At 56.5% G+C, this 14667-nt stretch overlaps 1 protein-coding gene across 1 annotated transcript in view; it reads left to right on the forward strand.

Annotated features, from left to right (window-relative positions):
* Positions 1-5323, forward strand: part of INHBB (inhibin, beta B) — a 39529-nt gene extending 34206 nt beyond the window's left edge. Inside the window, exons 5-6 of the mRNA XM_005876524.2 lie at positions 3-108; positions 2570-5323. Of these exons, the coding sequence (XP_005876586.1) occupies positions 3-108; positions 2570-3345 (882 nt within the window). The 3' untranslated portion in view covers positions 3346-5323. The remainder of the gene's footprint in view (positions 1-2; positions 109-2569) is intronic.
* The last annotated feature ends 9344 nt before the right edge of the window (positions 5324-14667 follow it).

A 14667-nucleotide genomic window follows, 5' to 3' on the forward strand; every position in this document is an offset into this window, starting at 1 on the left:
AGGTGCGCGAGGACGGCCGTGTGGAGATCCCGCACCTCGACGGCCATGCCAGCCCGGGCGCCGACGGCCAGGAACGCGTCTCTGAGATCATCAGCTTCGCTGAGACAGGTGGGTTGGTTCTGCTGGCGGCTAGGAGTGGCCCGATCCCTCCCCCACCCCCTTCTCCTCGCCCGCTCTGGCCGCAGCAGCCAGCGAGCCCTCCGGTACCGGACTCCCGGCCCGGCCGCTCGCTCATGGCCCTATGCACTCCGTCCAGGTTGCCGGTTGCCGTCTTCTTAACCCAGGGAGCAGATTCCTTCCTACTCCCCCTGTCCCCACCGCTAACACCTTGCCTGCCACCCCTGCTCTCCGGAATCCGACCCCCGCGCCTCTGGGCGCGCGTCCCCCTCCTGGCAGATGCGTGAGGCCCTGGCTCCGCGGCACTTGCTTAGTGATTGCTTAATGTTTTTGTTTCCCACGATCGGAGTGTAGGCTTAGCAGTGTGGCTGGAGATGTGTGTTCTTGTTGATATCAGTGGGCCGGAGGAGTGAGTGAGTGTGTGTGTGTGTGTGTGTGTGTGCCTGCGTGAGAGGCCCCGGGCTGCTTCCATCACCAGCGGCGTGGGCTTGCCAGGATTGCTGAAGCCTCACCAGGGAGAGCTAGGCAACCTCTCTTCCGATTGTGTGGGCACCGGAACCGAGCGGAAGGCCAGCTTCTCAACAGGTCCCATCATTTACGCAGAGAAAGCCGCGCCGAGGACAGCCCCGTGCCTTTGGGCTCGCCTGGCAGCAGCCCCCTCGCCCCAGAGCCCCAGAGTTTGTAGTTCACAAAGGGTAGGAGTCCTTTCTGGAATTTTCTTGTGGCCCTGGAGTGCCAATTTCTACCACTGTCTAAATATGAAAATCAAGAGAGAGAGAGAGAGAGAGAGAGAGAGAATCTTTCCAAACTTTAAAAGAAGAAGAAAATTGTGTCCACGTTAAACTGCAAGTGTTTTCAACTCCGCTGTCCTTTTCAGGACTTCAATGAGCCCGGCTGCCTTTTGTGCCTGGGGCTCAGCCCCACTTGCTCGGTGGTGACTGCCGAGTAGGTCCAAGAGGGGGAAGCCCTGGTTTGGCCAGGGTGGGGGTGGGGAGGGAGCCTAGCATGGGGGACCGATTGTGTCCCCAGGCTGCAAATGCCTCCCCCGGCAGCCACCACCCTCCCAGGCAACAGGCAGACTGGGCTGGTGCTGCCCAGGGATGAAAAGTTTTGCATGGCCGGGTGTAGAGAAAAGCAGAGACAGCCGGGGCTGGCCTGGGCTTAGAAAGAGACGCGTTGCTGTTTTAGCTGTCCAGCCGAGTGGGGAAGCTCCACATGCCATTAGAGGGCTTGGATTAAAGGTGCTTTTGGGGCCCAGAGTAGAAATGTGATTCTGGAAGGTCGAGGAGGCCTTTTGGTCCCTGTGGCACAAAATGCCAGCGGGGGCTGTTATATTTCTGGTCCGTTTCGTGGAGCCAGCTCTTTGACTTATAAATAACAGATTCAGGTCACAGGCAGCTGGTCCAAGACCAGCTTCTAAGGCTGCACTTTCCCCCATTTCAAAGTCAGATGTCAGTGTTATTAGAGGAGCCAGGGGAGGCCTGAGGAGGGGCTGTGGAGGGGGAGACACTGGTAGGAGGTTTGATAAAACCAGCCGTGGCCATACAGTTGCTTTATTTGTTCTCCTGAAGAAAAAAAAAAAAGAAAAGAAAAAGAAAGAAAGCAGTAGAGATGGTCAGAGAAGAGTTGCTGAAATGTGGGGTGAGAGAGGAGTCACCTCTGGGGTGGCATTGGGGCTCTTCTTGTTGAGCTGAGTTATTGAGAAAACCAATAAGCCAGCTCCCCTTTTCCTTGGAGATGTTGAATGTGCCATTAATGGGGAGCCCGGGTCTCGTCAAAGGAATGGACCTCAAGTTTCAAGGCTGAACGTCCCGTCCCTTGGAACTAACTAATCGGAAACGAGGGCTGCACTTTGCAGGCTGCAGAGCACACTTTGCTGTGTGAGAAACATGAGAGCACTCACTTGTTTGCTGTGGAGGTCCCCGTGGGGTTGGATCTGATCCTGCTTAGGTAAACACTGGAAAGAGGCAGTAGGTGGCTCGGCTAGATTTTGCAATGCCCTAAGTTAACAAAAACAAAACAAAACAAAACAGAAAACCCCCACTTTACTGAAACATCCTACCCCCAAATTTTCAGTGTGATCCTGGTTTTGTTTTTTAGATTTCACAGATACCATTAACAACTTGTTAAGACCTTGGCCTCTTGACAAGTTCCTCTGTGGAGCTCTGAGGCCCGACGGCCTGTCTCCAGGGAGCCCTGGCCTGGGAGAGGTGAGGTAGGATTTTACAGGCCCTAGACCATTCAGCTCCAACCTGGTCCACGGTTCTCAATGGGAAATGATTTTCCCTGCCTCTCCCAGGTTCTAGCCAGAGGCCTTGGCCTGAGGAATGGTATTTCTGGTCAGTAACGTCTTCCAGCTGCGAGTGAGCATTCCAGCGCCATGCAGCAGCCCATTTCCCCCATTGCCTCGTGTCCTTGAATTAACTTGGCCTGCTCTCCCGCTTCCCTGCAGATGGCCTCGCCTCCTCCCGCGTCCGCCTCTACTTCTTTATCTCCAATGAAGGCAACCAGAACCTGTTTGTGGTACAGGCCAGCCTGTGGCTTTACCTGAAGCTGCTGCCCTATGTCCTGGAGAAGGGCAGTCGGAGAAAGGTTCGGGTCAAGGTGTACTACCAGGAGCAGGGCCACGGCGACCGGTGGAACGTGGTAGAGAAGAAGGTAGACCTCAAGCGCAGCGGCTGGCACACCTTCCCACTCACAGAGGCCATCCAGGCCCTGTTTGAGCGGGGCGAGCGGCGACTCAACCTGGACGTGCAGTGCGACGGCTGCCAGGAGCTGGCTGTGGTGCCCGTGTTCGTGGACCCCAGCGAGGAGTCTCACCGGCCCTTCGTGGTTGTGCAGGCACGGCTGGGTGACAGCAGGCACCGCATTCGCAAGCGGGGCCTGGAGTGCGATGGCCGGACCAACCTCTGTTGCAGGCAACAGTTCTTCATTGACTTCCGCCTCATCGGCTGGAATGACTGGATCATCGCGCCCACTGGCTATTACGGGAACTACTGTGAGGGCAGCTGCCCAGCCTACCTGGCCGGAGTCCCAGGTTCAGCCTCCTCCTTCCACACGGCCGTGGTGAACCAGTACCGCATGCGGGGCCTGAATCCCGGCACGGTGAACTCCTGCTGCATCCCCACCAAGCTGAGCACCATGTCCATGCTCTACTTCGATGACGAGTACAACATCGTCAAGCGAGATGTGCCCAACATGATCGTGGAGGAGTGCGGCTGTGCCTGAGGCAGCGGGGCTGTGGCGGTGGGGCGCCAGGACAGCCCTGGATGGGCTTCTTGCAGCCCCCTACGGGAAGGGGGTGCGTGGTAGGTTGAGTGCTGTTGTTTAGTGGGCTGCCCAGAAGGTGCCAGGGTGAAGCCTGAAATACTTTTCTACTTCTTCATCCAGCAATCAGTCAAAAGCAGAGCAAGAACCCTCAACTGACATGAAATACTTTAAAATGCACATGTAGACACGCACAGCCAGACGCATCCTGCCACCCACACAGCAGCCTCCAGGATACCAGCAAATGGATGAGGTGACAAATGGCAGCTTAGCTACAAATGCCTGTCAGTTGGAGAGAATGGGGTGAGCAGCCACCATTGCCACCAGCTGGCCCGACCACTCTGAATTGCGCTTTCGGAGCACACAAAAGCACAAAGACACTCACACACACACACACACACACACACACACACACACACGCGCACACATGGGGGGAGCACCGGAGCATGGGAGCACAGGAGCACCGAAGCCACCAAGAGCAAAGCAGATGCGGGGGTGGGGAGTGTGTGGGTAGGCAGAGGGGCTGCGTAGCTCCTTTGCTTGTGCAAGACCTGCTGTGCCTCAGCTTCTCCTGCCGCTTCCTCCCTGCATGGATCCTTCATGCTGCAGGACCAAGGGGGCCCGTCCTTTCCCTCCCAGAGCGGAAAGGAGCCCCAGAAAGCACACAGCCTGCCAGAGACCGGAGCGGTGGCAGTGGCCCTTTGACTGTTGCTTGGGTCCCTGGCCTGACTTATATGTGTGCTTGTGTTGGGGGTGGGGAGGGAGGGAGAGGAGAAGGGTCTTAATTTGATGCTTTAACTGATTGCTAGCAGTTGACAGGTCATTCATTCCAGTTGTATAATTGAAAAGGGACTTTTCTACCAGGTATGATCTTTTAAGTTAAAATCTGGATTGTTCTAAATGGGAAGAAAACAATTGCAACCTGTACCCTTCATTGGGGATATTCCTCTAGGACTGGCTAGGGAGAGGTGGAAATCGCCCCCAGGCAAAGGGGTGAGCCCACGGAGGAAATGGTGGCATGGAGGCATTCTGGAAATGCGGAGTGGTGGTGGGGATGCCCCCTCAGGCTGGGGCAAGGGACAGGGAACAGTTAAGCTGGTCTTGGGGAGATGGGGAAGGCTTTCAGCTACTTTGCAGAAGTTGCCAGTGTGGGTCCTGGCCACCAGGGCTAGCCACGGACGTGGCCCCACCCGCTCGCCTGCCCAGCAGCCCCGCCTAGCACTTGCAGACCTGCCGGAATGCACATGATATAGCACTTGCCCATCTGCGCGTGTTCAGAAGTGGCCCTTGCCAGAGCACTGACTCGCTCGTCCCACGGTGTCCAAGTGCCATGTGAACTATGCAATTTAAAGGGTTGACCCACACTAGACAAACTGGACTCGTACGACTCTTTTTATATTTTTTATACTTGAAATGAAATCCTTTGCTTCTTTTTAAAGCGAATGATTGCTTTTAATGTTTGCACTGATTTAGTTGCATGATTAGTCAGAAACTGCCATTTGAAAAAAGAAGTTATTTTTATAGCAGCAAAAAAATACAGTTAAATGTATTATACATAATTTTGGAACCAAAGAGGCCAACAGATCAGTTTTAATTTTTATTAGATGGTGAGGCCATCTTCTATGAGGTAGACGTTCTGAACAATCCCTTGAGTGGCCTGCCAACATTTCAGGGTATAAATGAATTTTGTTTATTCAGTTTGATGAGTCTTTTCTATCCTCACACACCCAGAAGGTAGAGTGAAAATGACTATGGTAGCACGCAGGTGTGTATTTTTAAATCCCCATCTTTATGTTTATTTAATAAAGCTCCCCTTAGGTTCTGTTTCATAATAATTTAAAACCAAACAATTTTCCCATAGACTGGCTTTTAAAGTATTTTACATTTGTGTACAGTTCAAGAAAATAAAAGATTGGGTGTCATGGGCTTCCTGCCTTGTGTGGTGTGTGGGGGAGGGGCTGGAGGTGGCGGCCGGGAGGCGGGTGAGTCCAGGTGCCCAGCTTTGATGCCAGTTGCCTCTGGCTCGCTCCCGGCACTCTCTCAGTCCCACCACGAGCAGGGTGTCAGTCAGAGAGTCTAGGAAAAATGGCAGGAGATCAAAATGAAGGACAATTAGCAAATTCATGAATTACACATTTGTTTACTCTTCGAGTCTCAAGACGAATTATGTTTCACCAAGACTGCATCTATCACCATTTGAAAGTGCTGGCTAAACCCCCATCCATGGAGGGACATGTAAAACCCGGGGGGCTGCAGCCCACCTGACCTCTATGCCCTCCTCCACGTCCTGACCGGCACCAGAGGGTACCCAGACAAGGCTGCGGGGGCTGGAACTGGTGGTGGGGCTTTGGTCGTCCAATTGCTACTGCAGGTGTGACTTAAGGTGCCCACGAGGTGTTCTCATGCAGCCCTGGTATCATGCTTTCCTGGGAAATGGTTCACTCTTCATTTTCCAGGGTTTGGAGTCCGAATCTCAGGTTAAAAGCTGGCCTGAGGGCCCACAGTCCGGACAGAGACACCACAGGGTCTGTGGGGCTGCTTGTTTTTTGGGGTCACATGTAATCTTTCCAGAAAACCTTAGGACAGTGATGGTGAACCTATGACACGCATGTCAGAGGTGATACGCAAACTCATTTTTTTGGTTGATTTTTCTTTGTTAAATGGCATTTAAATATATAAAATAAATATCAAAAATATACATCTTTGTTTTACTATGGTTGCAAATATCAAAAAATTTCTATATGTGACACGGCACCAGAGTTAAGTTAGGGTTTTTCAAAATGCTGACACGCCGAGCTCAAAAGGTATCAAAAAATTCTATATGTGACACGGCACCAGAGTTAAGTTAGGGTTTTTCAAAATGCTGACACGCCGAGTTCAAAAGGTTCGCCATCACTGCCTTAGGACATTGGAGCAGATGGGGCCCTTAGGGCTTATCTAACCCCCTTCAGTTAACAATGGGGAAACTGAGGGGGCCCCAGGCAGCTGGAGGGGCATACCTTCACAGCTGGCTGCATCAGGAGGCAGCTCTGGCCTCGGTCTTTTTCCCTCTTGCCCTCACCAAGAGAGCTGCTGCTCGGCCAGGCTCTCACCCAGAAGGCGCATTGATTAATCCACACAATCTTGAGACAGTGTAAAAACTAATAGGGCAAGCAAGAACATTCCCTTAGGCAGGCCTGTCGCACTGCTCGGCAGCGGTGGAGGCCTGGCAGCTGGTTGCTCCCGGCCCTTGACCCCGCTGCTGCCCAGGCCTGCCGGAAGTTCTGCAGGCGGCCTCCAGGAGGGGCAGTGCCAGCGTCACCAGGGGGGCCTCTGCTGTTCGGACACGGAGCACCTGTGGGCGCCTCCTGGGCTGAGCTTCACAGGGGTGTCCACGGGTCCGCAGCAGCCCTGGGAGGGCCTGGGACTCCGGGATCTCGGGTCAGTGGGCCGGCTGCTGCCCTGTGCCGACATGTGTCCCTGCAGGGTCTAGGCCCCCGGGGACAATGGTGGACACAGTCACCACTCCTGAGAGGTGCGGCGGGGACAGGTGCATCCCCTGTCCCAGGGCTCGGTGCTCTCCAGTAGCTCAGAGCTGCCTTCCCCGTGTCTGTGGTCATGGCTCCCCTGTGCCTTCTTTCTCACTCAGTCCTCAATCCCTTTTCCCCAGGACTCTTTCCCATCCTCTCCTCTCAGCGAACCAGTGGGCCTGGCCTTCGGGCCCCTCCTCTCCCCAAAATGCCTCTGAGCCCCACTGCAGGCCTCGAGAGTAAGCCTCCCCACTGCCCCAGGTCTGGGCCTCTGACCCACAGCCCTCCTGCTCTGCCTGAGGGTCCCCTCCCCACCTTCCTCAGGCCACCAGGCCATTAGCCTCTCGTAGGACCAATGGGTCCAGCGGGCCAGCCAGCCAGAGGCTGCCGCCTCACCTGCCTCATTGTCTCCACACCCACCCACTGTGACTCTGAGATCCCGCCACGCCCCCTTCATCATGGCTGACCTCCACACGTGCTCAGGTCCTCAGTGACTCAGAGGGTCCGGGGCTGGATGGGGAAGGAGAGTGCTGGGGTAAGGGAGCCCCAGCCAGGCCGACGGAGGCTCTCTACCCAGCCCCCAGCCAAGGCCTGGGGAGGGGCGCTGGCAACTCTTACATGTGGCTGGGCCCCTGACCCAAGTGGGACTCAGGCTGGCTGAGCACACGCCTAGCCACCCTCTGCAAGGCCCTGTGGGAACTCCCGCTGGAGACCCCAAAGTGCCCGTCAGGCCTCCCACCATGCAGGGCCCTGCAGCCTAGCCCTCCTTCCAGGCGGGGACAGGAGACTAGGCGAGGGGTGTCTAGGCTGCTGACGAGCCACAAACACTGCACTTGTAGGCAAAGAAGCAGAAACAAAACATTCTTCTTGAGGGCAGAGGCACTGGGAGCAACCCCAGCCCAGCCCAGTCACTAGGCTTTCACTGGGATGGGCTTTGTTCCTCCTCGCCCGAGGATGAGGATCTTTTTCCATTGATTTTTAGAGAGAGGTGGGAGGGAGAGAGGGAGAGAGCGAGAGAGAGAGAGAGAGAGGAAGAGAGAGAGAAACATCGATGTGAGAGACACATCGACTGGCAGGGGATCAAACCTGCAACTGAGGTACATGCCCTTGACCAGGAATAGAACCCATGACCCCTTGGTCCAAGGACCGGTGCTCTAACCACTGAGCAACTGGCTAGGGCTCATTGGGGTGTTTTAAGCAAAAGACAGATTACCTGTGAGCTTTGTGAGAGGAGCTGGGCCTGCTGTACGTGTGGCATGGGGTGTGCGTGGGGTGTGCGTGGGGTGTGCGTGGGGTGTGCGTGGCAGCTCTGGGTGCACTCGGCTGCAGGCAGTGCGATGGCTGTGAGTGGGAATGGGGGAAGGTGGATGAGGTTGAGTGATGTGCCCTTTTGTGACTGGAGGTAATGACTGCGTGCTGAGCCGTGGCGGGGGCTGGGAGACTGGCCGTGGCTGTGTTTGGGGTGTGTGGTTGGCTGTCTCTGAGGTTGTGTGGGTGAGTGTGAGACCGTGTGGGTTTTGAGGCTGTGGGATTGTGAGATGGGGCTATATGGTTGCCTGTGTGTATTTCTTCTCATTTCCATTTTCTTCCTCATTGAGAAGTGATGCACTTGGCCAGTTATGGACTTTGTGGTTGGGGTAGTTATATTTTTAAATTTAGGCTGGCGATCCCCCTGCAGTTAGAATCTATGGTCACCTTCATGCTGGGAGGTGCTGGGTGAGCTGGGCAGGGGTGGTGGGCAGGCACCATTTCTGTGGCCCTGTGGTTGCCCTCAGTGCCCTGCCCTGGCCACTCAATGCCAGGGGTCGCTGTAGTGTCCCTGCAGCCCCAAAGCCAAAGCCCTTTGAAAGTGGAATGGTACCCTCCGGTCAGTCATTCAGTCACTCAGCAAACATTTCTGATGTGCTGGGAGATCACGTGTCATCTCAGTTTAGTCCTCACCACAGCCGGGGGTCAGGGGAACAGGTATCATTATCCCCATTTTATAGATGAGAGAATTAAGGCCGAGGCGGCACAGCTCTTAAGTAGCAGAGCTGGGATTTGCCCCCAAGAGCTGTTTCCAAAGTCACTGAGAGCCCCCAGTCTGCCCAGGAGGGAGGGGTAAGGGCACAGGTGGTTGTTTGGGGCCTTCCTGCAAGAGAGGAGAGACTGGGCCTCAGGGTTTTCTTGGCTTTTAGCTGGGAGGGGACTGCTCCTCTTCCCCCGCCCCCCCCCCCGACCCCAGCTTGGCACACCTGTGGCATTTATGCATGGAGCTGCTCCTCTCGCAGGCTGTCTGCAGTGAGCGTCCATGCACCATCCCCACTCCCTCGTGGCCACGTGGATGAGATAGCTGTTGGGCCGATTCTGGGGAAATGGACTGGAGTTTGGCTTTTAGCTGGGAGGGGACTGCTCCTCTTCCCCCGCCCCCCCCCCCGACCCCAGCTTGGCACACCTGTGGCATTTATGCATGGAGCTGCTCCTCTCGCAGGCTGTCTGCAGTGAGCGTCCATGCACCATCCCCACTCCCTCGTGGCCACGTGGATGAGATAGCTGTTGGGCCGATTCTGGGGAAATGGACTGGAGTGAGGCCTGGCAATCGCATTGGGAATGAGACGCTGGTGTGATCCCAGCCTGGCCTACCATCTTACCTACTAAATAGGGACAATGATGTGTTTGCAGGGCGCAGAGGCGCAGGGGCTGTCGTGAGCATGGCAATGTTAGAACAGGGCCCGGATCCGTTGGTTCTGCTGTTGCTCTTTTCCAGCTCGCGTCTCTTAGGGATGGTGCTGGGGCCAGGCAGGGGCCGCCCTTCCTCCGATGCCTGCTCTGGGACCTCCTTCGTTCTTATTCATGCAGTGGCTACTCACAGAGGCACGCTGATGACCATGTAGGCTAGCTTACTGCCATCAGATAGCGTGTGTCACAACACCACCTGGCTCATCTTTACAGCCTCCCTGCGAGGTCGGTGAGCTGTGCCTATTTTACTGACGAGGAAGTTGAGGTTCAGGGAAGTAGAGCGTCTTGCCGGAGGCCTCATAGCTATTCCAGGGGAGTAGTCAAGCTTGTGGCCTCCCAGATGCTGCCTCCACTGCCTTTAATGTTCTCAACAGAATCTCAGGGTCTGGAGCCCAGGGGGCTGGAGAATGGAGGAGGGAGAGCTGCTAACAGATAGCGGGCCTCAGAGACTCTTCAGAATCCCCTCAGCTGCCATCCCATCCCCCTAGGGGCACCTGAGGGTGCCTACCTGCAGGTTGGCACCCCCTGGTGAGAACGCCCCCCCCCCTGCCAGCAGGAATGGGCACCTGCCTGAGGTTATTGCAGACTCCAGGAGAATCTGACATCTGTCAGGGGCAAGGACCCACTGAGGTGCCGAGGAAATGCATGCTGACCACTTCTGCCCGTGGGGTTGCAAGGCTGGGTTCTCAGGCCCCTCACAGAGGCAGAGGGTGGGGGCGGGGAGTCAGAGAAGATTGTGGAGCCTTCACCACCTGCCCCCGCCCAATTACAGCAGCTCGGGTGCCCCTTTGGTCCTCTGGGGGACCAGGCAGCATCTGTCTTGCGTTTTCCGTTCTCCGGAGGAGGTGGTACGCTCACTCGGTCCTGGTGGTGGGGTGCAGAAGCAGATGGGGGTGCTGGCGGGAGGGCCCGGTCAGCTCGCGGGGCTGTCTACAGTGAACGTTCTGGGCTGCTATTCTTCACTCTCCTCGCAGGCTCCTGCTCTGCCCTCTCTCCTTTTCCACCGGCCCCTCCAGCCAATTTTGTCTCTCAGGGGCTCCCCAGCACAACCCCTCTCAGACCTGTGTCTTCCTCTCAGCCCCAGGAATGGGGGGTGAAGGTATGGCGGTTCCTGGGTGCTAACTCCAGCTCTTGTCTGGATAAGGGTGCGGGACCGGCTTTGCTGTGCTCACTCCCCTCCTCACTGTTGTGGGGCCTTTGGATGGAGCTCAGATCAGGCTCTAGGGTCCCAGCCGGGGAAGGAAGGCTTCTGGGCTCAAGGGCACGTGTGTGTGTGTGTGTGTGTGTGTGTGTGTGTGAGTGTGTGTGTATGTGTATGTGTGTGTGTGAGTGTGTGTGTGTGTATGTGTGAGTGTGTGTGTATGTGTGAGTGTGTGTGTATGTGTGTGTGAGTGTGAGTGTGTGTGTGTGTGTGTGTGTGTGTGTGTGTGTTGGAGCCCTGGGCTTCCTGGAGCCCACAGCTTTGTTTGCAGGCCCTGGGGGAACCCTCTCATTTACCAGGTAGAGGACCGCCCAGGGCTCAGGGGACTGAGGGCTGTTAGGCTCTGTGCTGAGGGTTAGGGTGTCATCTCATTTCTGGAAGGAACCCTGTTAGGGAGGCACGTCGGGGCCATTCTCCCCATCCACAGACGGGGCTCCCAGGAGGCCGCCTGTCATTCCAGGGCCACAGAGCTGCTAGGCGGGTGGCTCCATACGCTGGCTCTGAGACCGCTTCCTAGCTGCCCTGCGTGGGGGGGCCTCTGAGGACCCCCTGGGCCCCTTGGAGGCCTGGTTCTTCCCTAGAGGGGTGTCGGTGACCCTCTCGACTCAGACAACACAAGTGGCTTGCTGGAGCCAGCCCTGGAGGAGTTCCCTGCTGGCCTGAAGCTATGGGAACTGTGCACGCAGACACTTCACCGGGGGCGGGCAGGGGTTGTGTCCATCCCTGCTTAGGAAGTCCTGCCTGGGGCGGGGGCTGCTGAAGGCTGTCCACTCCCCTGCGCGGTGGGGGCAGCTGCCGGCCGGCACTGCGGTTGGGGACCACAGAGGGTCTTTTCCCCAAACTTGCCCACGGCATTCTCCCGCCCCTCCTGGGTGATGTTTTAAGTAAAACTTGGACCCTGCCTCTCCCCTGTATAAAACGCTTCTAGGGCCCCACGGCCCCAGAAACAAGGCTGATGGCGAATGGGCTCATCAGGGCCCCAGGCCTGCTGCTCCCCTCCCCCCAGAGCCCGCAGGCCCCTCCTGCTTCCCAGGCTCGGCTTCAGCTCCCACGCCCAGCTCCTGCCTTCAGCTCTGCCTCCCAAATGCCCTTCCTCCCCTCTTCACTGTGAACTGTGACTCCCTCTCAGGGCCCCGAGTCAGGCTCCTGGAACTCCTCCCAGTCTCACCTGGTCACCTGGGCTCTGGGGGCACTGGGCCCGCTGTCCTGTGCTGCGGCTGGGACAGAATTAGTGCTCAACACCCATTGTTAAGTGAGTTAAGGGACACAGGTCTCAGGAGGAGAAGTCTGAACCCCACACCCACTTCCCTGCGGGAGCACTTAGGCCAAGGGGCCAGCAGGACCTGGGGGGAAGCCCAGGCCAGCCGCCAGCCGGGAGTGCTCGGGCGGCTGGCACTCCTGGCCACACCTTTGTTATTCTTCTCCCCTGGGAGAGCATCTCCTGCCCCACAGGTGATTCACGCAATAGCATTTTAAAGGCTGTAATTCGCCCGGAGTATTCAGATTTCATGGTGAAGCGGAGCCTCACACACGAGCGGCTGCTACTGCCGCAGGCCAAGGCAGCGTTAACCCAGCTGGGTGGCACCCAGTGCCCAGGCTGCAATAAAGCGCCCGTGCGTTTTCCGGTTCCTCCCTGGGACTCCCGGCGCTGCGAAAGAGGCGTCCTTCCTGCCCTGTCCTCCACTCCAGCGGAGTGTGGTTTGCCACCCGAGGGTGTCTCATAAAAGCTCAGTTTTAATGGACCAGTCACCGAGAGATGAATTGGTTAATGCTGGGCCCCACGCCTCCGTGGATGACTGGCACGTTAATGAGTGTCAATTATTTCATCATTAATAATTAAGGCTACCTCCGAGCCGGGGAAGGAGGAGAAAGGACACAGGTCTTGCAGGCCAGCCTGCTGCCCACTGCAGCTCCCTTCTGACCCGGAGGGTCTGCACAAGGCCGTGGCAGCGGGGCCTGTTGGCTATTTCGGTGCAAGTGCCCACGGTTAGGAGTCAGGGAACTGGACGCAGGAGGCAGACTGGAAGCTGCATGGGGGCAGGAGCCCTGCCTGCTTGTGCACTGCTGTGTCTCCAGCACTGGGAATGGTCCCTGGCACACAGCAGGTGCTCAATAAATGCTGATTGATTGCCTTAGACGGCCCTGCAACTCAATTGTTTTGTTATCTCAGGCAAGTTTTTTTACCCACTAGATTTATGTTTTTTGAAATTAGATTGGACTAGATCAGTGATGGCGAACCTATGACACTCATTTTTTTTGGTTGATTTTTCTTTGTTAAATGGCATTTAAATATATAAAATAAATATCAAAAATATAAGTCTTTGTTTTACTATGGTTGCAAATATCAAAAAATTTCTATATGTGACACGGCACCAGAGTTAAGTTAGGGTTTTTCAAAATGCTGACATGCTGAGCTCAAAGGTTCGCCATCACTGGACTAGATGGTTCATTCATTCATTTATTGCTACAGGAATTAATTAATTTCTCTCATCCACTTCATAAGTGCCTATCAGTGCCAGGCTTGGAGTCAGTTCCCTACACAGGAGCCAGAATGTCTGTCTCCTTGAGGACAGTTGCCTGCAGCTGCCAGGGGTCCCTGGTGGCCAGCAGCCATTTCCACCAGAGGCAGGGCCCCTGGAGGTTTGGGTGGCATCGGAGGGCAGGTTGTCCTAAGCCAGTTTCGTTGTACTTCAGCTCCCAGGCACAGACCCCAGGTTGCCCACTGGCCTCCACTTGTAGGACTATGCTATGTCTCTTGGTGCCATGACACTAGCCATAGTGGTAGGACAGAATGTTGGCGTTGACCAGCATTTTGCCTCTTCTGAGCTGAAGGCTGGATGGGCCCTCACCTGCTGCCCGTGGGGGGTGGGCGGGGGGATGGCTGGAATGGCCAGTGGAAGGTGTGGAAAGACTAGTGGTCTCCCTACCAGAAGGGTTTGTGGAAAGGCTCTGACATGACCCGATTTATGTTTTCAAAAGATTCCTGTAGCCGCCGTGGGGAGAATGGGCCTTAGCAGGTCAGGAGAGGTGAAGCAAGGCCCGTCTGAGGCTCCTGCAATGTCCAGGGCAGGCCCACAGGGTGGGGACCAGGTGGAGGCTTGAAGAGGCTAGAAGAACTGCCCTCAGGGGGGCTGAGGCAGGACAGGCAGGGCTTGGGGATGAACAGGGAGGGGTTTAGGACCAGAAGTGTGGGCTTTGGTGTGGAGAGTGGAGAGGGAGCTGAGAAGGCCCATGCAGGCGGCCTGGCTCTTCCGGTTGCTGACCGGGGTCTCTGGGGAGGCCCAGGACGGAGCCCCAGGGCTGGGTGTGGGAGGCTGCCGATGGCTGCCCTGCCGGATGGATGGGACTGCTCTCACCTGCGCTCAGGGTCCTGATTCTTTCCCTGCTGAGCCACCCCAGCCTCACTGCCCAATAAGCGGAGGCTGTTTATCTCTGTGGCTGCAGGCCTCTGACCTGGGGGCTGGGCGCTGGGAGATCAGGACATTCCTGTTGGGTCACCAGGGAGGCACACGGGCTCCATTCCCATTTTCCTCTCACGGCCTCCCTTCTGTGCAGGAGGCCAGAGCTTCCTGCTATCCGGGATTCCAGGGCACCTCTGGGGCTGGTCCAGGGAGAGAGAGGGCTGGAGAGTGAGGGGTGCCTGTGGCTCTGGGGGCACTGCATGGGGAGGGGCAGGCCATATGCTGCAAGCGTCTGAGGAGGAGCAGTGAGCTACAGGCCTTAGGACAATTTCCAAACTCATGAAATGATGAGAGCCACTGAGTTTCCTGTGTCCAGGCCGTGGCCCAGGGACCAAAGTGTGCCTGCGGCAGCCTGGGGCTTGGTGGGGATGCAGTGGCTGGGGGGGGGGCGGTT

This window comes from Myotis brandtii, unplaced genomic scaffold, assembly GCF_000412655.1.
Source record: "Myotis brandtii unplaced genomic scaffold, ASM41265v1 scaffold488, whole genome shotgun sequence".
Lineage (NCBI taxonomy): Eukaryota > Metazoa > Chordata > Mammalia > Chiroptera > Vespertilionidae > Myotis > Myotis brandtii.